General features: G+C 41.2%; 1 protein-coding gene across 2 annotated transcripts in view; it reads left to right on the top strand.

The window, feature by feature from the left end:
• LOC137260957 (condensin-2 complex subunit D3-L-like) overlaps nt 1-26,646 on the top strand; it is a 38,022-nt gene that overhangs the window by 4,887 nt on the left and 6,489 nt on the right. For both annotated transcript variants that reach the window (XM_067798532.1, XM_067798531.1), the window contains exons 6-40: nt 180-292; nt 1,056-1,172; nt 1,992-2,119; nt 2,913-2,955; nt 3,551-3,607; nt 3,975-4,093; nt 5,418-5,529; nt 7,165-7,251; nt 7,703-7,772; nt 8,069-8,156; nt 8,534-8,844; nt 9,392-9,525; nt 10,514-10,629; nt 11,459-11,572; nt 12,059-12,133; nt 12,856-12,958; nt 13,114-13,213; nt 14,056-14,142; nt 14,604-14,680; nt 15,275-15,398; nt 15,992-16,126; nt 16,502-16,657; nt 16,800-16,929; nt 17,068-17,176; nt 18,638-18,722; nt 19,362-19,466; nt 19,795-19,864; nt 20,551-20,635; nt 21,666-21,755; nt 22,047-22,154; nt 22,265-22,324; nt 23,274-23,358; nt 23,874-24,001; nt 25,167-25,411; nt 26,049-26,256. In XM_067798532.1, coding sequence (XP_067654633.1) covers nt 180-292; nt 1,056-1,172; nt 1,992-2,119; nt 2,913-2,955; nt 3,551-3,607; nt 3,975-4,093; nt 5,418-5,529; nt 7,165-7,251; nt 7,703-7,772; nt 8,069-8,156; nt 8,534-8,844; nt 9,392-9,525; nt 10,514-10,629; nt 11,459-11,572; nt 12,059-12,133; nt 12,856-12,958; nt 13,114-13,213; nt 14,056-14,142; nt 14,604-14,680; nt 15,275-15,398; nt 15,992-16,126; nt 16,502-16,657; nt 16,800-16,929; nt 17,068-17,176; nt 18,638-18,722; nt 19,362-19,466; nt 19,795-19,864; nt 20,551-20,635; nt 21,666-21,755; nt 22,047-22,154; nt 22,265-22,324; nt 23,274-23,358; nt 23,874-24,001; nt 25,167-25,411; nt 26,049-26,256 — 3,974 coding nt within the window. The remainder of the gene's footprint in view (nt 1-179; nt 293-1,055; nt 1,173-1,991; nt 2,120-2,912; nt 2,956-3,550; nt 3,608-3,974; nt 4,094-5,417; nt 5,530-7,164; nt 7,252-7,702; nt 7,773-8,068; nt 8,157-8,533; nt 8,845-9,391; nt 9,526-10,513; nt 10,630-11,458; nt 11,573-12,058; nt 12,134-12,855; nt 12,959-13,113; nt 13,214-14,055; nt 14,143-14,603; nt 14,681-15,274; nt 15,399-15,991; nt 16,127-16,501; nt 16,658-16,799; nt 16,930-17,067; nt 17,177-18,637; nt 18,723-19,361; nt 19,467-19,794; nt 19,865-20,550; nt 20,636-21,665; nt 21,756-22,046; nt 22,155-22,264; nt 22,325-23,273; nt 23,359-23,873; nt 24,002-25,166; nt 25,412-26,048; nt 26,257-26,646) is intronic.

The raw sequence follows: 26,646 nt of genomic DNA, 5'->3' as shown, positions 1-26,646 counted from the left end.
CACGGACAAGTAAGATACCATTGTTTGATTGTCTGAAATGAAAACTGACTTGTCCTGGGCTTCGGGCGATGGGATTTTTTAACCCCTGTGAATATTTACAGACCACTGTGATCTGACTGGAATATTGCAGAGTGTGGCATTAAACAACAAGCAAACATAACTATGGCGATGCATTGTAGGATCATGTAAGAGGAAGCGGACTTCACCATCAGCCTCCAGGAGCCAGAACAGTCAACGGAGCAGGAAGGGGCGTGGCGCCAAGAGAGGCAGGAAGACTTCTGCAGAGAACACAGTCAGTCACTCGTAGATTTCAGAGAATGTAGCATGTGTTTATGAAACTGTACATTATCAGTGTCTTTTGATTAGTATGTAATTTAGCTGTAAAATCTGACTTGTCTTGGCTTCATTCCAATTGACAGGATAGTCTAATTCTGATACTTTCTATATTTTCTTATGGCTTACATGGGAATTTGTCTATCTGTGTGAAGACTTAAATTTGATGCCACTCAGCTGCTCCATTTCTCTGAAGCAGTCTTAACACTATGGCAGCCATTGTTCAACATACTTGCTGTTGTCAGTAAAAGTGAGAGTGTTGCACAATTTGTGTACATTGTTCAAAAGAGACAATGACAACAGACTTCAGACACTGACAAGGGACAGACACAACAGACAAGAGACAGTGACAACAATAGCAACTGACAACAACCAATGACAGCAGGCAGTGACAAGAGACAATGACAACTGACAACATGCAGTGACAACAGACAACATGCAGTGACAACAGACAACATACAGTGACAACAGACATTTACTGGATTGTGCTTCGCCAAACATTTCAAAATGTATTGTATTTAATGTAATGCATTGTAATGTAACAGCCATTGTTCAAAATACTTGCTGTTGTCACTAATGTCAGTAAAAGTGAGAGTGTTACAGAATTTGTGTAACAAAGAATATGGACACTGGTATCTATTGTAGTAGCTGTTAAAGGTATAAATCAAACATCTGTAAAACTGGAGACTTGAATCAGCATGTGTGTTATATTATCATTCCAGAACTTCAACATCTCTGAGTTCCCTGATGATGAGGAAGAGGAGGAGGGGTTGGAGGATGAGGAGTTGACACCAAGGCAGCTAGCTCGCTTCCATGCCATGATGAAGGACCTGCTTCAGGTCAGTCACACATCATGCTGAGTCACATCATTTCATGGTTTCATGTCAGTCATATCACCCTGTAATGTCATGTTGCATCAAATCACCCTTTAATGTCATGTTGAATCAAAATCATCGTGTAATATCATGTTGAATCAAGTCATCCTGTAATGTCAATATGGAATCTCCTTTACACATGTGAAGTTGTGTCTGGTTACATGTGAGTATGATGTCATGTCTGGTTACATGTGAGTATGATGTCATGTGGTCACATGTGAGTATGTGGTGTCATCTGGTTGCATGTGAGTATGATGTCATATGTGGTCACATGTGAGTATGTGGTGTCGTCTGATTACATGTGAGTATGATGTCATGTCTGGTTACATGTGAGTATGATGTCATGCCTGGTTACATGACAGTATAAAGTCTTATCTGTTTACACCTGAGTATAATGTTAAGTGTGGTTAGTGACAGTAGTGTGTCATGTCTGTTACATATGAGTATGATGTCATGTAGGGTTATATGTGAGTATGATGTCATGTAGGGTTATATGTGAGTATGATGTCATGTAGGGTTATATGAGCGTATGATGTCATGTTTGGTTAAATGTGAGTGTAGTGTCATGTCACATGACAGTGTTTTGACACTGAGGTGTCATGTCTGGTTACATGTCACTATGAAGTGAGATGTCATGTCACATGATACAGGACATAACTGAAACAGTGTTCAGAACTACACAGGCTACTGTCAAGGTATCCTGATGTTGCATGTTGTAGGCATCAACAGATTTATACTGAGAGGAACAAATATAGGATGCTAACAAACTGTTTATGTGAGCAGGACCTTGTGGATTTACTGGAAACATTCTCCCTCAAGTCATCAGAGTCCACTGCCCATCATGCCATTATGGTTCTAGCAGAGATATCAAGGATGGATGGAGATCTCATCACCATGGATTTTGACAGCTGGTGAGATACCCTTTATTACCTAGGGTTTCATATCTCTGTACTGTTTGATTCATACTGTTATGAACATACTGGACCCGTGAAGATCAGCCACCCATGCTTGTTGCAAAAGGTGGTTAACAGGATCGAGTGGGCGCATTGTACAGGTATGGGTGGATCATATCTGAGCATCCATGTAATTTTTAAACCTGAAACCCATCACAAGTTTGTTTACGTTTGGCAACTCAAGCAAAACTTGAGCACGTTTCTCATACTAGTAACTAGGAGTGTATGGCTAAAGAGTCACAGCAATGTGAGATGACCCACATCAGATGGTCAGGCTTGATCACTTGGTTGATGCGTGTCATCGGATCCCATTCCCAATTGCGCAGATCAATGGTCATGCTGTTGATCACTGGATTGTCTGATCGAAAACCAATTATTTACAGACAACTGCCATATATATGGAATATTGCTGAGTACAGAGTAAAGCTAAACTCACTCACTCACAATATTTTCGAAATGACCCACATAACTAAGGACTGGTGGGCCAAGGGCTCACTTTTTAGAAATGCTTGAATGAGAGCTGCTACTCAGAAATATTGATTGTTCAAAAGTTTCCGTGGGACTTTACATGGATATGTGTATCAAAATACAGTATTAATACGTATGTATTTTATCATGGCCTTGTGTCGTTTCATCCCTCTTACACTCCATATGTGTGTGCTTCATTTGTTTGCAGTGCTAAATTAAAGCGTATATCTTTACATGTAGAACTAAATGATCTAGTATCTTGGTCATCATTATGTGTTTACAGGCCCAGACCAAGTCACATGTCTCCTGCATGCTATGCATACAAGGTAAGGCATTCCTCAACTGAGAGTCCATCAACCAGTAGTGCTAAAATGAGGACTAACATATATTGCAGCTAAAAGTGCTACCAAACCACAGATCAAACCTACATGGCTGATGGAAGAGCATGTCTATACCTACCCATGAACTGCTGATACTATTCAGACCTGTTGTTTTAGTCAGTAGTTACTGTGGGGTAGCCTAGTGGTTAAAGCATTCTCTCATCCCGATGAAGACCCGGATACAATTCTCCAAAGGGGTAAAATGTGTGAAGCTCATTCTGGTGTCCTCTGTCGTGATATTACCAGTCAATCACTAAAAACTGTAAAACCAAACTCAGCCTCTATAGTCATTAGGACCTCTCATTTCCGTTCTTATTTCTGCTTTTTAGAACAAGGTACTTTTCAGGGCACATTTTCTCTCCTAGCAGAACAACAGTAGCACTCCATGTGTTTTTCCAGAATTGGTTGACTATATCAACCATTCAGTTAAAGTAATATATGAAATAAGATGGATGTGCTTGTCATGAAGTAATGTTTATGTTCATATAGGAATCTCGCTGTTTGTTTCCATGCCTGCTCAGTCAATTACCTTTTCCTTCAGGGGATGACTGCAATATGCTCACCTCTCCATGGTCATGTTGTTTCCATGACAACAACAGTAAGTACTAAAAGACAGTATAACAAATTGACTGGGGTTGATTATCCTAGTTGTAATGGAATATGTACAAAATACCCTGGTTTGTAAAGTGAGCTTTCTAGCTGTCAAATGTTTATCATCCAAGTGGAATTCATCATTTATTTTTACGAGTGAATTAATAATGATTTATTGTCCAGAAATATGACGAATATCATCATATACATGTCTGAATTTTAACCCAACGTTCGGGCAGATGAATTTGAGAGTCTGCTTTGAAAATAGCCCATCCAGGACAGTCAGGCCAGCAGGTATTTTGAACACTGACAAGGTAGCCTCAAGGATATATAACCAGAAGTGTAGTGAACATTGCGACATTGATGCATTCCAGACATTCAAGTACCTGCTACAGAATGTTCTAATGCTGGTTGGCAACAACAAGTCTGTCATAGCCCAGAACATACCTCGGCCGGTCATCAACACCAGGGACAACGCTGTCAAGTTCATACGGTATGTTCCACATGATCTCTTTAGCTATCCTACACAGAAAGTAGTGAGATTTTATTTGTCCAAAGAAAAGAAGGTTTGAAATCAGCTTGTCCAAAAATATGATCATATTCTTGAAAAGGCTTTTTGCTTGTGGTATTTGAATGTTTTGAGATACTTGAAAGTGTTTAGCACATTTTCTGAAGTTAAATGAGTCCCAAGATTTTGTGGTATCTCTCACCCTAAACTGTCAGGGTTCACTGAATCAGTCACTACTTTGTAACACTTCTAATTCTCTTCCCCAGTATGCTAATAAAATGACAACAGTAAATATTAGCGATGACTGTTGGCAGTGTTGAGGGGGAAACAACTATTGCTGGTGTTCCTTCCTCTTTAAATTCTCATTTGAGGTCATTTCCCATATGAATATATAGTTTATATGAAATAAAAACAAGTAGTTTCAGTCTGTGTTAATAGCTGACAAGAAACTGGAAACCCAGATCAAGTTTAAGAGGTAACAGGGGCAGATAACTCACCATCAAAGTGAACGAATTTGGTACTTCATGTATTTTGTGCTGCACATTTATCAGTGGAAGTCATTTACAAAACTGTCGATAGGTTTAGTTTTGATAAATTGCTATCACCATTACTATTAGTAATCGATTGAAAAGAAATCCAATCGATATCATTGTATACTGAATAACATAAACGAATGGTGTTCATGCAAAATTGCAGTTACCACCAGGTAGACTCGCAATCACGGCCGTAATACAGGATGTCTAGTCTTCAGCTTTTTGTACAGATAGCGGCTTGCAGCATAATCATGTACAAGTGATCGTGTAACAGTCGTCTCATCAACTGGTGTTGTGTTCATAAATCCATACTTCTATTCGATCATTTATTGATAATTAATTGACAGAAGACATCGATAATTCATGATTACAGCCCTAATAAACACTCAAGTCTTGGTTTGACAGTCCAGTGCTTGATCAGCCTCAGAGTATGATGATGCCAATATAATGACCCAGATCACCCAGCCAGACTACCTTTGTCATTGTGTCTCCTCTTCCTACTAGAGGAGTGGTGTGATAGCCCAGTGGTTAAAGCGTTCACATGTTGCACTGAATGCCTGGATTTGATTCCCCACAAGTCTACAATGTGTGAAGCCCAGTTCTAGTGTCTCCTGCTGTGATATTGCAGGAATATTGCTAAAAGCAGTGTAAACCAACTCATTCACTCTTCCCATCAGCATAAGTTGCTGAGAGCCTGTCATTACCCTGAATCGCTTCGGTGCACACCAGATTACACACAAGGCCTCACCTGCCTGACATGGATGCTATTGTTTCAGGTTCCTGATCAAACAAGCAGATGAGAGGGTTATCTCCCCTACAATGCATCTCTTACAGCACCTGTGTACAAAGGTTCCTGACAAGACAGAATATAGGACCAAAGTTGCAGAGGTATATCTTGTTACTATTTCACTATGATACAAGCCTTTCATTTGTGGTGTAGACCTTACCATTAATTTAGCAAACAAACAAGCGTTTGGACTTTTCATTCATTAAATCATTTCACTGGACAGAAATGTTGACTCATGTCAGTGTAACACCTATTGTAATGGGCTGTTTGCCCTGTCCTGCTAAATCTCACACTCTAAGTCTATTTCAGGCTACAATAATCAGAGAGAAAAAACCAGAAAAAGTCTTTGGCACTGACCAACTATCAGTAATACAAGTTTATTGTATTGAATGGGGACAGTGAAGTAATTAACTTGGTGTGCACAGATGTAGGGCTGTGACGCATAAAACCCCAAATAGCACGTCCAGACCGATGCACACAATTACTTAGAACATACCTAAAGCACATCAAAAGTAGTTATCTGTGTCTCACTGGCTCGCTATTGTATTAAATGCAGTAGAATGTAATAGGGGAAATGTGTAATTCACCTGCTTGCATTCTGTCTGACTCTGGTCAGGATGGTAAGTGAGTTTCGAGGTTGAAGGTTAGAGTTACCTTCTAAGGCTGTGGACCCCCATGGGACCCTGCATGGGTGGTTGAAGAAGACTGAGACAAGTTTTTAGTATTGTAAATATTGTATTCAAAATATAGTTAGAACTTTCATAGGAATTTTTAATGGACACCAAAATGGTGATAAGTACCCCAAGGATGATTCTTCAAAGAATCTCTACAGGTTTGCACAAATTTAAGAGGAGGAATACATAATGTAGGAGCTTAGGTTGTCACCTTTCTGTCAGGCATCTTGTGTCTAGAATCTGGTGTCCATTGTAATTATCTCATAAGAAACCACTTAAACAGGAGAGATGAAACTTCATGAGTTTATTCTTATAATTATCATAATGGCAACTCAGTTTGACAGCAATATTCAAAACCTAGTGTGGCCATTGCTCAGCCATATTGTTTCTGTCTGTGGTAATATTTGGTATATATGTAGTAAGTAATAGGGATCAACACATGTTCTTTGTGGTGGGGAGGAGGGAGAGGGATGGTGAGGGAGAGGTGGTTAAGATATTGTGCAGATTGACCATGCTTTTGCACAGGTTCTCTCAAAATGCACACTACCCATGAAAATCTAGGTTAGAATTGATTTTCAATGAGCGACTAACAGTTTTGGGTGGTCAGGCTCACTGACTTGGTTGGCACATCTCATCATATCCTATATGTGTTGACTGATGCTCATGCTGATAATCACTGGATTGTCTGGTCCAGACTTGTTTATTTACATATAGCTGGAATATTGCTGAATGCAGTATAAGACTAAACCCACTGACCTCGTTCTTTAGACATCTCTCAAACAGGTTGAGGCTGACCCTCAGTGTGTATATTTCTTCTGATGACGTTACATTTTGTACTGATTATTATGATTTTAGTGTTGTGTGTTTTTTCCTCAGTGATTATGCAAACACTTTTGTCAGGTTACTGTCTATATGGACATCTTTACTGTTGACTACACATCAATATCAGCTACAGCTTTCACTGTGTGGTGCTCATTTGTATACTTTGTACAGCTTTGGTATGGTGGCCATGAAATACGTTTGGAGGTAATACAGGGACATTGTGTTGGTCTTGTGTTCCAGACAGTAGCGTCTCTGTTCAAGGATCTGCCTGATGAGGCCTATGTGAAGATAATGGAATGGGTGAAGAGACTCAGCAAACATCAAAAAGTGAGATTTGCCTGTGTTAATATCGATTCTTACAACTACTAACAAAATTTTAATCCGTAATAAAATCAGTTGATCATCTTTGAAAATAGTAATGTAGTAATTACATGTGGAAAGTGCAGCAAAATACCTATCAATAGTTACCCATATCATTCTTTCTGCCCTGTGTAACATGTTCTGTCTTATTGACATGTCAGGTGAACCCTGAGAGAATGTTGACCCCTGAATTTGACTGTTGTCTCTGATGTGTGAATGCTTCTCTTGACTGTGCTCACAACTGACTTATTTTGACTTTAGTAGATTGATAGTTCAACTAAAGTTCTACTGACAGACTTCCTGTGGAAGTTATGAGATCTTCTTACAGAAATTAATTGGCAGCAAGGGTGTGATGATGATGCATGATGATGATGATGATGATGATGATGATGATGATGATGATGATGATGATCTTCAGATAAACAACCGTGTCATGGCACTGGAAGTTGTTTCCCTCTTGTTGGCAGTTCCCCAGAGGGAGCTGAAGGGTGAGCATGACAACATGTAAATTGTAGTTGTTTCATTTGCAGTCATGTCCATGGTGGAAAATACTTCAGAATCAATTGCTTATAATGTATATAATTGTTATAAATGGTATCAATGTTTCATCCAAAGAAGGGCTACACAATCATTTGTCATCTGAGAAGAGAAGTATTTTTGAAAGTTTATTCATTAGATGAATTTTTTAAGCTTTTAGTGAAAGACAATTGGACTCAAACTCAGATGACTCTCTCCGAAGGTATTTTCCAGAAATATTCACAAAAGAAAATGTTTTCTGTTTTAGATGAGATTCCAGCTGACCAGGCAATCTACACAACACATCGTTTTCTGGTTATTCTGCTCATATCCCGATGTTCCGACATTGCTCCCACGTATGTGTCCCAGCTCTCTCACATGCCAATAATAATTTTATGTTCAGAGCTGTTAGTGTTAAGAATGGAAATTAAAACCCTGTAAACCTGCAGAACCCAACAGACTACACCTAAGTGGGTAAACATATGTCAAATATCCATAGGATACTGTAAATGCCCATTGTAATAACATGTGAGTAAATAATAAATGGCTCCTGAAGTATTTCAAACCTGGTAACATAAATCCTGTACCGGACCCAAGAAAGTAAATATAAATTATGTGCCCAAGGAAAACTATTATTGTCTGTTGTGAATAGCATGGTAAACAAATACTGAATGGATCACAATATAACCTGGAGCTCTGGTCACATAAGTTCTGTACCCAATTTGTTATGCAGTGTTCGGACAAGGGCTATCTCTGCCTTTGCCCATCTTCTGTCATCGGGTGACGGAAGTCTCATTAGCACCCTGAGAGAGATGGTCACACCCAAAGTTGGCCCCCGAGTGGGTGGTCCTATCAGGCTGATCCCTACCCCAGGGGTTGACACAAGGACAGTTGCTCACACTGAGGGCACCCCCACAAATCAGAACGACCAGACAGTGGAGGCTGAGGGTTCCACAGCAGAGAAGACTGCTGAGGGAGTCACTGTGGACAGCCAGGTCAAAACACCTTTTAACCAGATAGAACTGACTCCTGGCTTCAATGCAAGTGAGTAGATTAGTTGCTTGTGATTATAGAGGCAGGACCTTTTGGGAACACATAAATCTTGTTCATTGTTTGTTAAGGGTCATTATGAAGGAGTGGGTGATGTCTAAAGTGTTGCAGACTGTTGTGCCAAGTTGTCTCCCTTGAACGTCCCAGGTTCATAGGTTTGAGTCCATTATTTTCAGTGCATAAGTTTCATTAGTTTTTAGGATATTAATTGGTTCCTGTCAAGCACCTGGACTTTCCACCCCTATGTAGTTTGCTTGCTGTAATGTGTTCATAGATGGAAAGTAACAAAAGGACTCCTGTTAATGGTTGTTGCATACGTTTTGTTATTTCGGGCCATGGTTCTGTGTTAGCTGGATGGTGAAAATCTTTTGAGGACTACTTGATGAAATGCATTGGAAACAAGTGTATTTTCACTAAAACTATTCACTCCGTCATGCTTAATTTTACTCCTTGTTTTGAAAATATTACTATGACCCAGTGATAAAGATTTTCCAAAGTGCCTTTTTTGTGTCTTTGCTGTATAAATTGTGTTTATGTACAGACTTGATAGATGATGATGGTGTTATCTCCATGTTGCGTCGTCGCAGCCAAGACCAGAAGGTGAACGTGAGGAAAGCAGCTCTGCAAGCCCTGGAGTGTATGATCCGCTTCGAGGCCCCCGACTACAGGAAAGAGGTAGGTGTCTCATCTCATGCTGATCCAAAAATGACATTAAGTCAACTTCAAGGAAATCTTTATGGCATGTTATCATATTGCATGCTCTCTGTCATCTATTTACCTTGCCCTGTCATCTAGAGTTCCAAATTTGCCATGCAAACTTGCATTCCTTGTGTATGCCAGAAACCTGTGAGTAACAGATCAAAACCCAGATTTCCTCAACTTACTGGTTTGTCACTACCATACCAATGGTTTAATACCATACATTAGACTTGCATCACTGTCCTCTCACATTGGATCTGTGAAGGTCCAGGGTAGAATAAGCCTTCAGCAACCCATGCTTGCCATAAAAGGTGACTCTGTCATAAAAGGTGACTAACAGGATCGGGTAGTCAGGCTTGCTGACTTGGTTGACACATGTCAGTGGTTCCCAATTGTGAAGATTGATGCTCGGAATATTGCAGAGTGTGGAGTAAAGCTAAACTCACTCAATTTGTTCTCTCGCATTGAGTTAGCATGCTGTGATACTACCAGAACACTTTTCAAAGTGACAATAAACCCATCTGACTGGCGACAGGTGAACACCTGGGTTAGAATTAGTCTTCAAGAGCCGACTAACAGAATCGGGTGGTCACATTCACTGACCTAGATGACATTTATCATTGTATCCCAGTTATCTAGATCAATGCTCATGCTCTTGATCACTGGACCGTCTGATTATTTATGGACTACCATCATTAAGTTGTAGTATTGCCCAGGTAGCGTTAATCAACAAACCAACCAACCATCTGACTCACTTTCATTCACTATCCGTCTGTCTGCTTGTAAGATATTGCCTCCTCGTTTGTGTGAGATAATCATCGTCTTCAAGTGCTTGTTTGAACAGTTCAGACTAGTTTCGTTATGGAGTAGATTGTATTGTCATAACCTAAGAGTCATGTGATTAGAATATTGTTGTTTGAGTTGTAATATAACAAAGAACACTTTGACATCTTTATGCTAATAGGATCTGGCTATACTGGAGGAGCGTTGTGCCGACCCTGCACTGTCGGTGAGGAAGCAGGCCATGATGTCCCTGACAGAGCTTCTGATGCAGCACACCACCGACACCAAGATACAGCGGTAAGATGGTAGTTCATCATATCTCATCAATGTTGTCTCATCGTATCAGAGAAAACAATTTGTTCATGTCATTGCTGAAAGATGTTTATAATTATTGGATCTAAGTAAAAGGTGAAACTTGAAAATGCATACAAAATTGCTTCACATAAGTATGCCTGATGTGGCCTGTCAAGTAGTGTGTTTTATATTTATTTTTCTTTCATTTGTTTGTTTGTTTCTTTCTTTCTTTCATGCTTGCCATAAAAGGCGACTATGCTTGTCGTAAGAGGCGACTAACGGGATCGAGTGGTCAGGCTCGCTGACTTGGTTGACACATGTCATCAGTTCCCAATTGCGCAGATCGATGCTCATGATGTTGATCACTGGATTGTCTGGTCCAGACTCGATTATTTACAGACCGCCGCCATATAGCTGGAATATTGCTGAGTGCAGCGTAAAACTAAACTCACTCACTCACTCTTTCTTTCTTTATCTTTTTTTTTTTTTTTTTTGTTCCCCTTTCCTCATGGACATGCTTATGAACATCTGGGTAAGAATTTGGTGTTGTTGTAAGAGGCAATTTAAAGGATCAGGAGGTCAGGCTCCCTGACTTGGTTTGGACATGTGATCGTATTGAGGTTGTCTGCTGTTGATCAATCATGGCGAAATGTCAGATATTGAGTTTGTCTCCTTTGGGGCTCACCTGAAAATCTTTCTTCAAATGACATGTCACTCTTCTTCTCTGCTTGCTTCCCCATTCAAACTAACATCCTGGAACGTTTATGCCTGAAACTCTATTCAAATTAGTGTTATATTACTCCACCAGTTGCTTTGTTTTGAAATGTTGCAGGGCTTGGTTGGATGGAGTTCTCCCCCTTGTCATGGACAGGGAGACAACTCTTCAGGACAAGTGTATAGAGACGCTGGAAGATATTGTTCTGAATAACGTGGTGCCGCACAACAGGTAGGTTGCTAAGCATTCTTAATTTTAGAGACAAACATCCATGTATTTTGCCCAGTCAGTGCATTTGCAATCTGCCAGCACAGTTATATACTCAGTACAATACGAAACTGAACATGCTCTTTTAATACCCATGTGTATCTGGTTTAGAACTGATCTTCAGCAAAGCATGCTTGTCAGAAAGTTGACTAACAAGATCAGGTGGTCAGGCTAGCTGAATTGGTTGACACGTCACCATATCCCATTTGTGTAGATTGATGTTCATGCTGTTGATCACTGGAGTGTCTGGTCCAGACTCAGTTATTTACAGACAGCGGCCATATGGCTTGAATATTACAGAAACTTGCTCAGTCCTGTTGACATGAAAAGTTGTCATTTGAAGGCCCTTGTGTAAATCAATACTGGGACTGGAATGCACTCTTTCCTTTCAACAATGTCCATATCGATACTGGGTAGAGCCATGGTAACCAGAGTCTGTCTATGTTTCAGATCCAAGGATGAAGAACACCAGCTGGTGTGGAGCCTCCTCAGCATCATGACGCAGTATGAGAGTCTAGACTTAAAGTAAGTCTCCATTTTCTTGCTTAGAGTCTGTCCCAGCCAACCCATCTTGCCAGAGACTACCAGTTGGTTTAGTTTTTTGGCCTTGCTAACTAGTTCTCTGAACACCCTGTGAGCATTGATGGTTTGCTTATAATATCAATCATTTCATTGATCCAGAATTGTTCATGTTCATATTGCTATGATGTAACTGGAATATTGCTTTGTGCATATTAAGTAACCAAAATACAGTCGAACCCTGTTTATTCAGACGTTTTGGTTTCACTCAGAAATCATCCAGATAGCGAGATGTCCGCTTGATTGATTCAGACAAGCAAAACGTAAAAATTAAGTGAAAGCAATTTCTCCATGTATGTATATCAATAAATCAAGTGTCAATAGTAATAACAGTGAATCATCATAACATATAAGTATACTGCCATCCACTGCCTACTTCTTATAAACCCATTCTCTGTGGCGGTCTAACTTATCCTTGTTTGCCAGTGAGTTATTATTACTATAATTTGTCAGCAGCATGCATGTTGTTGTGGGTTTCACCAAAGTGATAATGTTGGACTGCTGCATCACTTTGATCACTTCCATCTCAAAATGACTCCCAACAATAAGTGAAATACTGCTCACAGTGACATTAACCAGAACTTGTTTGTAGGGAAGGTCTGCCTGCATGTGTATTTTGTAGCATACGACAAAGTGTTTTATCTGAACAAATACTTTACGACCATCAGGCGCTACCTGCAGCGGGCCTGTCAGTACTGGTCACGGCAGGGGAAGTTGAAGGGTGCTGTCGTCAACCACCTACAGACACATTTGGACACAGAGAATGATAAGGTAGGTGTATCCTGAAAAAAATGGTGAACTGTAAAATTTAGAGTCATGATTTCTGAACATTAAATGATGTTGTTTTTCAACTGCTATAAAATTTAAAAAAAAAAAACAACTGTGATCATTTTGTGCTCTTGAACAATCATGTTATGTCTCCCCAGGGTGCGTGGCTGCTTCTGGCTGAGATGGCAACATCCTTCCCCAAGATGAATAATGAATTCCTGCTGAAATACTGGGACAAGCACTCTTCTGAGATGAGCAGTATGTTAGCTTTTATGATGCAAAGGGGCAGTGAGGTAGCCAAGTGAATAAAGCGTTCACTCACCACACCGAAGAACTAGGTTTGATTCTCCTCATGAACACAATGTGCAGCCTATTTCTGGTGCCCCCTGCCGTGATATTGCAGGAATATTGATAAAAGTGGCATAAAACTATACTCAGTCAGTCATGCAAAGTGCAATCATTTCCGAACACTACACCTCAACTGCCAATAGTAAACGATATGCAGTACTGATCCCATATGGCTTGTAAGGAATCAGATCAGGGAGTCCATTGATTATTACAAAGAGTCATGGTGACTTGTTATGAACTGGTATGGAGTATGGACACAACCAACCAAGTCATCAAATCTCAACAAATACTTTAGATCATCCTTTCACAGAGGTCCTTCTCTAATCTGACTGAAAGGGTAGTGGGGAGGTCAAGTGGTTATGTTTGCTTGTCACAGAGAATAGAGAAGACCACTTGGGTATCAACCCGTTTCTGGTGATCACTGCCGTGATATTGCTGGAATATCACTAAAAGTGCTGTAAAGCTAAACTCACTCACTCCAAACAGGAAGCTTTGTTGTGGTGTAGTTTGGAAATTAGGCTTACATGGAAGATAAGGTCCTCCTAATTTGGTTCTTTGGTAAAAAGCAACTAAAGGTAATATGGCCAATTTCATCCTGTCCTTGTGTTCTGTATAAGTTGTTGTTCATTTTCTCAGTAACTGGTTTGTTCGGTTCAGACTAAATTGCAAACAGGCCACTGATGAAGCCATAATATTGTTAAATATATCGTGTTTGCTTGTTTCATGCACTCCTCTCCTTCAAACCCCTGCAGGTGACAACAGCACCTGGCCACAAATCATCTCTGTCATTGGATGTGTCGCAAAGCATCTTCCTGCCAACAAACGCACTGACATTGCTGGTAAGTGGCACCCATTGATGTGTGGAACGAGGGGCTGGTGTTATGCATAATCATTGGTTGACATGAAAAGAGATTCTATGAACCTTGCAGCCTATTTTGAACTTTGATAGTGCAGCATAGTTTGCTTTAGTGTCATGGTACAGATCTATTGAGCATGTCGTCACCTTCCATTTGTCTACGTGAAAAATGGTGAATCTAACAGTGATGTATTTTACGACTTGAGAAGGAGGCTCTGAACAAGGTCCTTGAACAAACAAAGTTCTTCACTGGATGCAGAATCATTAGATCACTCATAGCACACATGGTCATCACGTTCTTCGCCTTTGCTGACAGTAAAAGGATCACATAAAAATTTTGGTCATTTTTTTTTTATGAAATGGAAATTGCCACTGCCTCTTCACGTCAAGACTGTTTTTGTTTTTTTTTGTTCCATGAATCCACATGATGTCAATATATTCCAGATGCTTTGAAAGAAAGACTGAAGAAGTTTGATTCCTCCCCTCAGCTGATAGCTGTCATCATCAACACTCTTTCCAAGGTACATGCCCATGTCCTACTGCTGCAGTTTGTCTGGGTTAGGGTGCATACAGCAACTTAGAAAACACAGAATCTGGAGCTGAGATAAATAATAATAATAATAATAGTGCACATCTGTAATGCACTCATATCCATGCTTGCAGTATGCTCAAGGCGCAACAGTCACGTAGGTGCAATGGAATGGGAGATGACAAAGTTAGCAAGATTTGTAGAACTGGCAGAAAAGATAGGTTTGAGACCAACTTCGAATGAATCAAACGTTGGAAAAAGTTTCAGATCTTGAGATAAAACAGACATTCTGTATGAAACCAGTTCTTTGATAGTTATGTGATACTCCAACTACTGTTGACGTATCTGATGACCATCTGATGCCGTGGTGTTAGAAGTGACTGCCTGTGTTTTTACATTTAGAACAGGCCTTAGATTTTAGAAGCTGCCTTAGCGTATGAGCATTTCCACCATGAAGCAGGCTCACTTTTCAATGATGCCCACGGCTCATGTTATAACCTACACATATACATGTAGCTCACTAGTAGACAGCATATGGATAGGGAGGAAGTCCTGAATTTATGGTATCTTTTCTTGTCTATTTTAGCTGTGTGAGGCAGGGTCGGATGAGACCACAAGTCGGAGAGTGAGGGAGAGCTGGTGCAGTTGTTTGCTGAATGCATGTGACGAGTACCTCTCTCACATCATCCTCAATGAAGAGGCTTCATCCAGTAAGTTGCCTCCCTTCAATTCAGACAGGGCATGTTCAGTATTGGCAAAATGAGGTAGTGAGTTTAGTTTTACACCACACTCGCCAATATTCCGGCTTTATGGTGGTGGTCTGTAAACAATCCAGTCTGAACCAGACAGTCCAGTGATTGACAACATGAGCATCATTCTACACAACTGGGAGACTATGACATGTGTCAACCCAGTCAGCAAGTCTGACCACCAGATCCTGTTAGTCGCCTTGTATGACAGCATGGGCTCAATTCTAACACAGGTACAGCAAAATGATATATGTTGGCCCAATAGTTGTGTTATTTACATGATTTCTCTGTGCCTTTTCCATATGAATCAAGCATTTAACACAAAATACAAGTGTACGGTAAAACATACAGTATACTCTGACCTGTCATCATTGAATTCAGCTTCAGAGACACTGCTAAATATGATGAAATTCCAGAAGAAAGTAAGGTAGAGAAACAAAAGGCAGAAAATCAACTGCCTTCATCTCTTTGGTTTCCTACTCGTATCATATAATGCTGTCAGATATGACTGAAATACTGTGCCATTGTTAAACCCACTCACTCGATGTTTACAGTTGGCAGTGAAGAAGAGGATCAGATAGTTCGCTACCTGTTCACCCTGGGTGAGATCGCACAGCTTTGCCCAGCCAAGACACCCAAGCGCGTGTTTATGCTGGTGCAGTCTCTCATAGCTGCCCCTTGTATTGAAGGTAAGAGCATGCACTGACTTATTGATGTAACAGCTGCTTGTTAGCAGGTGAAATTGAAAGCATAATGAGTTTGCTCTAATGTGCAGTCTGTACCATGCATTTATAGATCTTAGTGACTTTATTCCTATTAATTCTAGGCTATGTATGTCCTGTGGTGTATTTCTGGTATATGTTTGAATGACCTTGACATCAAGGTAACAGTGTGGACTGGGGATCAAACATGAGTTTTCACTAATCCACTCTTAATGATAACTCTATGCATTCACATGTTAACCACGTCAGTTATCAAGGTCATGAATTAGTCTTCTCATATTTTCTTGGATCCATGTAAATATTTATGCACCTACTCACTATCTTCCTCTTCCCCGGATGTAGATGACTCAGGTTCCCAGGATGTCCCCTGCACCCAAACCCTCCCCAGCTCCGGCGAGGTCACCAGCAGTCAGGGCACCGTGCTGTCACAGCCTCTCTCTCAGTTCCGCGACTCAAAGATGTCCGGCAAGATACGAGCACATGCCTTCATCACACTTGGTGGGTCAAAAGTAAAATTAATCCTCAATTCTTCCCCATCTCTCTGCTCCTTGTACGTCTCTCCCAGGAGTGTTATTTTGATGTATTCAGTAGGTCTATTATTTCTCAGCTAACATTTGTTTGTTTTCTATGAATTCACCAGGCAAACTGTGTCTCCAGAACGAAAACCTGGCCAAGAAATGTATCGCAGCTCTGGCCCGCGAATTAGAGACATCACATGACCCAAACATCAGGAACAACGTCATCATCATTATGTGTGACCTGTGCGTCAGGTTAGAGCTTGTTACAATGTCCTGCCCAACAATGTTACTGTACTGAGTCACTATATCTCACATGATTCAGTCACGTCATACTTCTTCCAAACCTTTTTCAGAGACAGTAATCCTAGATTCATTGATTCATGTTGGCAGGTACACAACCCTGGTAGACAGGTATGTGGCCAACATTGCCTCCTGTCTGAAGGATCCTTCACCTCTTGTCCGCAAACAGACCCTCACTCTCATGACCAGACTGCTGCAGGTGGGTCTTTCTTGTTGGGTGCAGGCATAGTGTGGGTAGGTTTGGTAGGGGTGGATTCGGATGTTTAGGCATAGGCGTTGGCGAGGTTGGAAGTGGTGGTGGATTTGGGTGATGGTATTGGTTTAGGTTGGAGGGGGTGGATTTGGATGTTTAGGCATAGGTGTTGGCGAGGTTGGAAGGGGTGGTGGATTTGGGTGATGGTATTGGTTTAGGTTGGAGGGGGTGGATTTGGATGTTTAGGCATAGGCGTTGGCGAGGTTGGAAGTGGTGGTGGATTTGGGCAATGGTATTGGTTTAGGTTGGAGGGGGTGAATTTGGATGTTTAGGCATAGGTGTTGGCGAGGTTGGAAGGGGTGGTGGATTTGGGTGATGGTATTGGTTTAGGTTGGAGGGGGTGAATTTGGATGTTTAGGCATAGGCGTTGGCGAGGTTGGAAGGGGTGGTGGATTTGGGTGATGGTATTGGTTTAGGTTGGAGGGGGTGAATTTGGATGTTTAGGCATAGGCGTTGGCGAGATTGGAAGTGGTGGTGGATTTGGGTGATGGTATTGGTTTAGGTTGGAGGGGGTGGATTTGGATGTTTAGGCATAGGTGTTGGCGAGGTTGGAAGGGGTGGTGGATTTGGGTGATGGTATTGGTTTAGGTTGGAGGGGGTGAATTTGGATGTTTAGGCATAGGTGTTGGCGAGGTTGGAAGTGGTGGTGGATTTGGGTGATGGTATTGGTTTAGGTTGGAGGGGGTGAATTTGGATGTTTAGGCATAGGCGTTGGCGAGGTTGGAAGTGGTGGTGGATTTGGGTGATGGTATTGGTTTAGGTTGGAGGGGGTGGATTTGGATGTTTAGGCATAGGTGTTGGCGAGGTTGGAAGGGGTGGTGGATTTGGGTGATGGTATTGGTTTAGGTTGGAGGGGGTGGTGGATTTGGGTGATGGTATTGGTTTAGGTTGGAGGAGGTGGTGGATTTGGGTGATGGTATTGGTTTAGGTTGGAAGTGGTGGTGGATTTGGGTGATGGTATTGGTTTAGGTTGGAGGGGGTGGTGGATTTGGGTGATGGTATTGGTTTAGGTTGGAAGTGGTGGTGGATTTGGGTGATGGTATTGGTTTAGGTTGGAGGGGGTGGATTTGGGTGATGGTATTGGTTTAGGTTGGAGGGGATGGTGGATTTGGGTGATGGTATTGGTTTGGGTTGGAAGTGGTGGTGGATTTGGGTGATGGTATTGGTTTAGGTTGGAGGGGGTGAATTTGGAATGATGATTGTAAGTGTGGGGCTGGTTGGTGATGTGGGAGTGGGGATGTAGGCAGCTGTGTTTAAATGTGCTTAGAGGGACAGAGGGGGATGTATTTGGGTGGCTGGGCGTAAGCTTGAAGTATTAAATATTTGGGGGGTAGGTGGGATGTTGGTAGGTTAGTGGGAGATGGTACATGATGAGATTCTGTTTATAAACCTGCCCTGTATTTCCAGGAGGACTTCCTCAAGTGGAAAGGTGTGTTGTTCTATCGGTTCATCACCACACTGCTGGACACCAACACTCACATCAGAGACTTTGGTAAGTAAGCAGCGTAGGGCTATTAATGCATAGAGAAGCATCAATGACTCTCATATGATTGGTGCCACAGTTTATTTGTTCACAGTTACATCCCTCAGTCATGACAGGATCCAGTATCTCTGGTTTAATTCCCAGATTTGTATTTAATATGATTGTTAGCACAGTGCTAATGGTTTTTGCAAGATGTTAAAATATGGTACTTGTTGATCCCTGCCTCGCCCTTGAGGTTAATGGGTACAGCAAGGACTTGTCAGCTTGTAGTCAGTATAAGGTGTCTGAGTGACCATAAACCATTTAAAAAAAAAAAACTGCGCTAGTACAAGCAGCCACACATACACAAGCATGTACATCATCATACGAGCGAAAATTTCTCAAGTATGACGTTGACCCCCAAGTACGATGTGTTAGCCCATTGCACCTCACCTCTTGGTTCTTGCTAAGGATTTAAGTGGCTTTGACTCTATCACTTTTGACCAATGTCCAATCTACTGATTTATCAGTATAAAACTGTTTATAATTGAGATTATTAGTTGTTTTATATTTTATCTAGGAAATTTATGATTTACTTGAACATAACATGGTTGCTCTTCCCGCGTGAAACTACTTTACTCATGTGTTAAATTGTACTGTTGTCCGCAGCGGAATTCTGTCTGGTCCACCTCCTCCTTCAGAGGCAGCCCACCATGTTCTTCCATCACTTCGTCGAGTGTATCTTCCACTTCAACTCGTATCAGGACCACTCAGGTGATTCATTGACCATTGCTGTCCCCCATGTCATTCCAAGACTGTATTCAGTATTGATAGGGCCTGGTTCCATAAACGACCCTGACCATATTCACATTGTAATGAGACCATGCAGTACATGACAGTCGATATCTTCTTGTATGTGTTACAGATTTGGTACAAACAAAACATTTCCACAGAAGTGGTATTTTATTCCTTGCCAGATGAAATTTGTTCAACCTGCTTCAGTTTGAGATATCCTATTACATAAACCTGACTCACAGCACTCATTCACTCACTCATGACATATTGTAGAATTAATTCTGATTGACGATATTCCATGTTATAGTGTACAACAAGTTCACCCAGTCTGACCGAGAAAAGCAGATGTTTTCTCTAAGTGGCAAACAAAATGCAGAGTAAGTTCTTTCTTTGTTGTATTCAAGGCTCGCCTTGCAGCATGTCATTGTACTCAGCAATACTACTGCTGTATGACTGTGGTCTGTAAAGAATCAAGTCTGGACCAGACAACGTACTGATTGAGATGAAAATCTGCTGCACAATTGGGATGTTCCAGGGGTGTTTCATACACATATGTATTTTACTCCAAAACACAACCAATGTGGGGCTCTGATGTGTTCACTGTAGCTTATGGTATGATGATTACATATGTTAGACAGAGTTTCGAAAATTGTGGCCCAAGGTTAAAATTGATCTTCTGTAACTCATGCTTGTCACAAGAGGTGACTGACGGGATCAGGTGATCAGACTAGCTGTCTTGGTTGACATGTCATTGTATCCCATTTGTCCAGATAGATGCTCATACTGTTGATCACTGGATTGTCTAGTCTAGATTCGATTGTTTACAGACTGCTGCCATACAGCTGGAATATTGCTGAGTTCAGCATGAAGCTAAACTCAGGCACGCTTATGTTAAATTCCAATTAGAATTATAATCAAGATGTTACAGTGTATGACATGGAAGATTGTGTGCCATTTTGTCACAGTTTTATCTGACCTTGACTTCATTATGAGCAGGTTTGATTAAAAACATTTACTTCATCTATTCAATGTTTCTTGGATGTTTTAATGATTCTGTTTCTAGAAAACGCCTGAAGCTGTATCTGTTCATGCTAGAACACATGAGTGATGACCATCGCTTCCAGCTCTCTGCCAAAATCTGTCAGGATGTAAGTGAATCAGATACAGTCACATCCCAATGAGTTGAATGCCAACATCTCGAATATTGTGCATAACTTAAAGTACCCGTCGGTCCTGATCATTTTTTCTACCATCAGACATACCAATGTCTCGAATACATTGATAAGTCAAATTTATTACTTGGTCACCAGTGATTCGACTTATCGGGATATAACTGTAGTGGACGAGACATTAGGAATAGCAAAGATCTTTGTAGTTGGTTTGTAGTTTACCGCCTCACTCATCAATATATGTTCTCCATCTATCTACTATAAAACAGTCTTGTAACCTTACCCATGAAGATCCGAGGTAGAATAGGCCTTCAGCAACCTATGCTAGCCATACAAGGCAACTATGCTTGTCATAAGAGGCGACTAATGGGATCGGGTAGTCAGACTCACTGACTTGGTTGACACATGTCATCAGATATCAGTTGCGCAGATCGATGCTCATGCTGTTGATTACTGAATTGTCTGGTCCAGACTAGATTATTTACAGACCGCAGCCATTTTGCTGGAATATTGTTGAGAGTGGCATAAAACTTAATTCACTCACTCACCCAACAGTGAAAATCTCCTAAGAAGCCCAGCTTTCAGCCTTCAGCTTTCAGCCTTCACAAGAAACATGCTTAAACATGTTACTTGATTCGAGGTAGAAGTGGTCTTCAGCAACCCATCCTTGCCTTGCCATAAAGGCGACTATGCTTGTTGTAAGAGGCAACAAATGGGATCGGGTGGTCAGGCTCACTGACTTGCTTTTGCTTTTGCACATGTTCTCTCAAAATGAACACTACCCAGCATCTTGGTTAGAATTGACCTTCAGTAAGCCACTAACGGGGTTGGATGGTCAAGTTCGCTGACTTGGTTGACACATCTCATTTGTGCAGAGCAATGCTCATGCTGTTGATCACTGGATTGTCCTGTCCAGACTCGCTGCCATATAGGTGGAATATTGCTGAGCGTGGTGTAAAACTCCCCCACTCACTCCCTGTTGTTAACACATGTATTTGCTCTTGTACAGATCCTTGCCAGTGCAGTTGATGGTGTCCTGCCACTTGACGGGGAGAGTACTGCTGTCTTACAAGATGCACTCACGATCCTCGGCAGTAAGGTATGATGGGGTACAAATAAGAGCCGAAAAATTCCTCAGTGTTGGCCAATTTGCATAGCTGTCTTTTTTTTTGGTGGCTCTCTTTGATTTGTCAAACAGTTTATTTGAAGTAATTTACCAGTACTTTTTTTAACCCCCAACTGATTCTACTGACAAGAAAATTCTATTTACAGAATCTATAGTGTATAAGAATATGTGTTGTTTCATTTGTTAATGCTCATGTTGAAATGCAACTGAATTAATGCTGAAAGTTGTATGACCCCATCTAACTCACTCACTTACTCATTCCAGGAGATCAAGTTGTCCTCCCTGAAGGTCCGGCCTCATGATGATGTTGCTGAGGAACAGGACATGGCTGCAGTTGTCATGGCAACTGCAAAGAAGACCTTGATCACACAGGTATTGCTTGTTTAATAACTTCAGTGTTCAAATATATTTCAATGTGACAAAAGTAGTTTTTCATATGATTGGTTGGAGATTTCTTGAAAATATTTTTGTTAATTTTGTAGGTGCTGAAGAAGAATGTCATTGAGAACATCGTTCCTATAGTGACGTCACTCAAGAAAATGGTGAGATGAAGACAACTCTCCAAAGAACTTGTCTAAATCATTCCAGTTTCAGTATGATATATAAATGCAGACATTATGGACAAGGAACTCATTTTCAGACGTTGTTACCATATACCCTTGTGCCTTTGTGAGGATTAAAGATTTTTAAAAAAGATGAAATAATTGAGATGCCCCCCAAATTTGAATTGCTTCATGGTGGTATACATCATGACAAGGCCGGACACTTCCATGCACCATACCTATCTGCTTTGCTGATCACTACACTACCATTGCAGGCAATCAGTCATGGATGACTGGTCTATCAAGCACCACTCATTCTTTATACATTCTTTATACATTTGCTGTAGACCTGTGAAGGTCCCGGGGTAGAATAGGCCTCCAGCAACCCATGCTTGCCATAACAGACGACTATGCTTGTCGTAAGAGGCGACTAACGGGATCGGGTGGTCAGACTCACTGACTTGGTTGACATATGTCATCGGTTCCCAATTGCGCAGATCGATGCTCATGTTGTTGATCACTGGATTGTCTGGTCCAGACTAGATTATTTACGCCATTTTGCTGGAATATTGCTGAGTGCGGCGTAAAAGTAAACTCACTCACTCCACTATACATTTGCTGTAATTTGTACTGTCACTGACTGCTTGACTTGGAAATGTAAACATTTTTTTTTTTCCAGCAATGGCTTCTCAAAAGAAAGCAGACAGGTAGCATGCACCGTAGTGTCCGGCCTTGTCATGATGTATTTTGCTGCGAAGCGAGTCGGGGGTCATCTCAAAAACAACATATTTTTAACCTTTGATCCTCACAATGACACAAGGGCCTTTGATTGTTACTTGTACAAATAATCAGTCAGTTCAGTTTGTGATGAAGTTTATAGAGTTAGGAGAGTTTGGTTGTTGGTTGACTTTTGATTTTTTTCTGACTGTTGCAATGTTTTTCTTTGCAGCTGGAGAAACAGAAAAGTCCAGTGCTGCGTTACCTTATGCTGTATCTGCGTGAACTCATGAAGGACTACAAGAATGAGGTCAAAGGTGAGAGGTCAAATATTTGCTGAATATGTATGTAGGACTTATTGAGCACAGCGTATGAGGTTTGTATGCCATGAAAAGAAGAATCATTTAATATGTCCTAGAAGGTGCATCATTAAGCCCCTATCTCCTACAACAAGCTGGCAATCACAGTAGCAAGCATGCATGCATTTGCCCACTCCTTCACTCACTGGGTGGACTGGGACACATACTTTGTCCATGTTTACTGCACACATTTGTACCCGCATCTAGGTGTTTGCACGTATTCATATGACCACCATTTGAACATATCACCAAAAGTTTGTGATGAACACACAGCACAGGCACCTGATCCACAGAGTGTTTGTAGCATTACAACCTGTCACATCTGTATACTTTATTATAAGCATACATGTTGGTAGTGCCATGTACTCCTAGAGGATTGGGGTCCAGATCGCTAGATAGACCAAATTTGTGTCTGGTCCAGATTGGATGATTTACTGATTTACATGACGCTTCTTGCATTTTTGTCTTCACAGACATTCTGTCAGCAGACAAGCAGTTGGCGACAGAGATTGAGTATGACCTTCGTATATTTGAGGAACAGCAAGCAGCGGCAGAGAAACAACGACATGAGAACACTCCGATACAGAGAATCCCGATTCAGGTATGTGTAGTTTGGGGTATCTGGTTCACCCTTTTTGATGCTTGGCCTATCAACTCAACACTTGTGTTGCATGGTTACAAGAAAGTAAGAAATAATTTTGACCTGCTTTACTTTGGGCTTTCTACACAGCTGTCATGCTGCGATGCAGGTACAATACTTATAGTAATGGAGGAGAGGTTGTGTTAACCAGGATTGGATATGGCATTGAAAATTTTTCCCTTTAATTATGACACGTGCTAATGTTTGTGATGAACATTACCAAACTGGTCCATTTTTTGCAGTCTAAGTAAACTTATCCTCAGTACTTTTCGTTACACTACACTACTGAGTCTAACAAAACGTTATGGGAGGTCGCGTCAGGTAACCTTTGAGACTGACTAATCAGAATACAGCTTACCAAATCGCGAAAGTGCACACACCTTTTGAACTTTTTGTCTTGATAAGGTTCGTACCCAAACAATTCCGAAGGCTGTTTAGCGTACGCTCACTTCCGAATGATGCACACGGCGTACATACAACCATGACAATGGTGAGTAAACAGTCGCTGAAAATAGTGTTATTGGCAATATTCAGGGATGCTATCTCGCGGAAATATTAGCTAATGGTAACCATGTCAACAGAAACCCTAAAGCATATGTACTGCAGGTCAAATAACTGTGTTATATGTGTTTTGTTTGTGGAGAGATCTGTGTCAGTGACCTGAATATTTTGAAAGTCCCTCTGATCCCTAAATAATAGTCGTTGTCTGATTTGTTAAATCTATTTAACCGTCTCGCGTTTGTTTGGACGGTCATAGGTCGCTCAAAGGTTACCTGACACGACCTTCTACTAGGTTTTGTTAGACTCCGTGGTGGAGCATAACAAAATACACTGAGACTAGGTTTACTTAGACTGCATTTCTTGTTGCCTCCATGCTCATGAAGGTCCAGTTTGGTACTGGTCTTTAGGAGACTAAGCCTTTTGTAGACACCACTAATGGGATCGGGTGGCAGACTCACTTTGTTAGTGTATGCCAATTGTGTGGACCAATGCTCATGATGTCTGATCCAGGTTTGATTATATACAGACCGCCATCATATAACAGGAACATTGCTGATTATTTTGAGCCTTTGTCTTTTAGCCCATAAATCTTATCATGTTTTACAACAAGATACTGTTACTGCAGGGCCGACTGTCCATGTCGCCTGCTTCAGTGTCCCCGAGACCAGGCAGTTCTCCCAAGCCAGCTACCCCTGCCAAGTCTCCTGGCACTTCTCAACAGGGGAAGTCCCCTACCCCGGGGGGAGCCAAGCCATCCACACCTGGCAATGGGACACCAGGGGCCAAACCTCAGAGTCCACTAGCAACCAACAAACCTTCCACCCCTCTCAGTGCAAGTAGAACACCGGAGAGACAAGGCACTCCCAGCAGGTAGTCTTCAATTCCAGAAACAAGGGTTTGGCCTCCTGTTTGCTACTTAATGATAATTTACATTGCTACTTACACAATACTGACTGGTTAACATGTATTTGTGAAGCCCATTGTTTTGGGTCAGTTTTCTGCAGTAAGAAATCGCCACATTCTTAATGATTACACTGTTTCTTATATAGTGTTGAGGGCAGTCATGTGATCACTTCGTAAACATCCCTGTTAACTGGATCCTATTGTGTAGATTGATCATTGCTCAAGATATTGATCACTGGTCTGTCCAGTCAAAACTCATTATTTTTTTTCACAGACAACCCCCCCTTGTATAGTTAGAATGTTACTGGAGGTCCTGTTAATCAAAAAGAAGAAATATGTTAACTGGAATTGCCTGGTTGCTTAATGTAGCAAAAAAGAATAAGTGTTGAATGATATTATAATGTCCTTAACATGCTTTGTTGCAGGTCATTGTCCTCTGACAGTGATGTTTATTGCTCACATCATCAATCTGACCTCCACCATATAGCTGCAATTAATTTGAGTACAAAAATCAAGATATATCCTGCATACTGCTGCAATACTATTACCACCCCTCCCTAAATCCTGTGCGTACCTGTCACATATGATGTATTAACTTTATCAGATGCACTCCACTGGCCACGCTTGCTATCCTCAACTCGGCCAGGAAAGCACTTACCCGCAACACGGTGCTGCGGGAAGTCCGGAACTCCCCCAAACCCAAGGAGAAGGTCAAGGTTGCTGAGAAGGATAAGGAACGTCGGCGTTCTGCAGTAAAATGGGCAGACAAGGATGGTGGGGTAAAGGAAGAGGTGTCGCCAAGTGAGGTTGAGGTACGACACTAATATTCACACTGTGTTTCCAAAGGGTTTATTATCTCTAAATAAGGGAGAACTTTTGGTGTTCAGTATTGTTTATTATCTCTAAGTAAGGAAGAACTTTTGGTGTTCAGTTTCGTCCTTTTAGGGACTGACTGTTTAATGTTTATGATGACAGAAACTTGGTTGACTACAGTACATTCTTTCTTTCATAAATCCATTCATCCATAATTGACAGATAATAAAGTAGTGTATTTTATTTCATTCATGAAATATGTATGAGGAAAGAACAAATGACAATGTTTCAAGCAATGTGACAATCAGAATTCATGCTCATGAAGACTAGAATAGTTATGAAAGAAATATGCTGTCAGATAATGTGCCTGTATTGTGGAAGTCTGTTAC

This window comes from Haliotis asinina, chromosome 14 (genome assembly GCF_037392515.1).
Source record: "Haliotis asinina isolate JCU_RB_2024 chromosome 14, JCU_Hal_asi_v2, whole genome shotgun sequence".
In the NCBI taxonomy this organism is placed as follows: domain Eukaryota; kingdom Metazoa; phylum Mollusca; class Gastropoda; order Lepetellida; family Haliotidae; genus Haliotis; species Haliotis asinina.
This window is presented reverse-complemented; position numbering and strand designations above follow the sequence as displayed.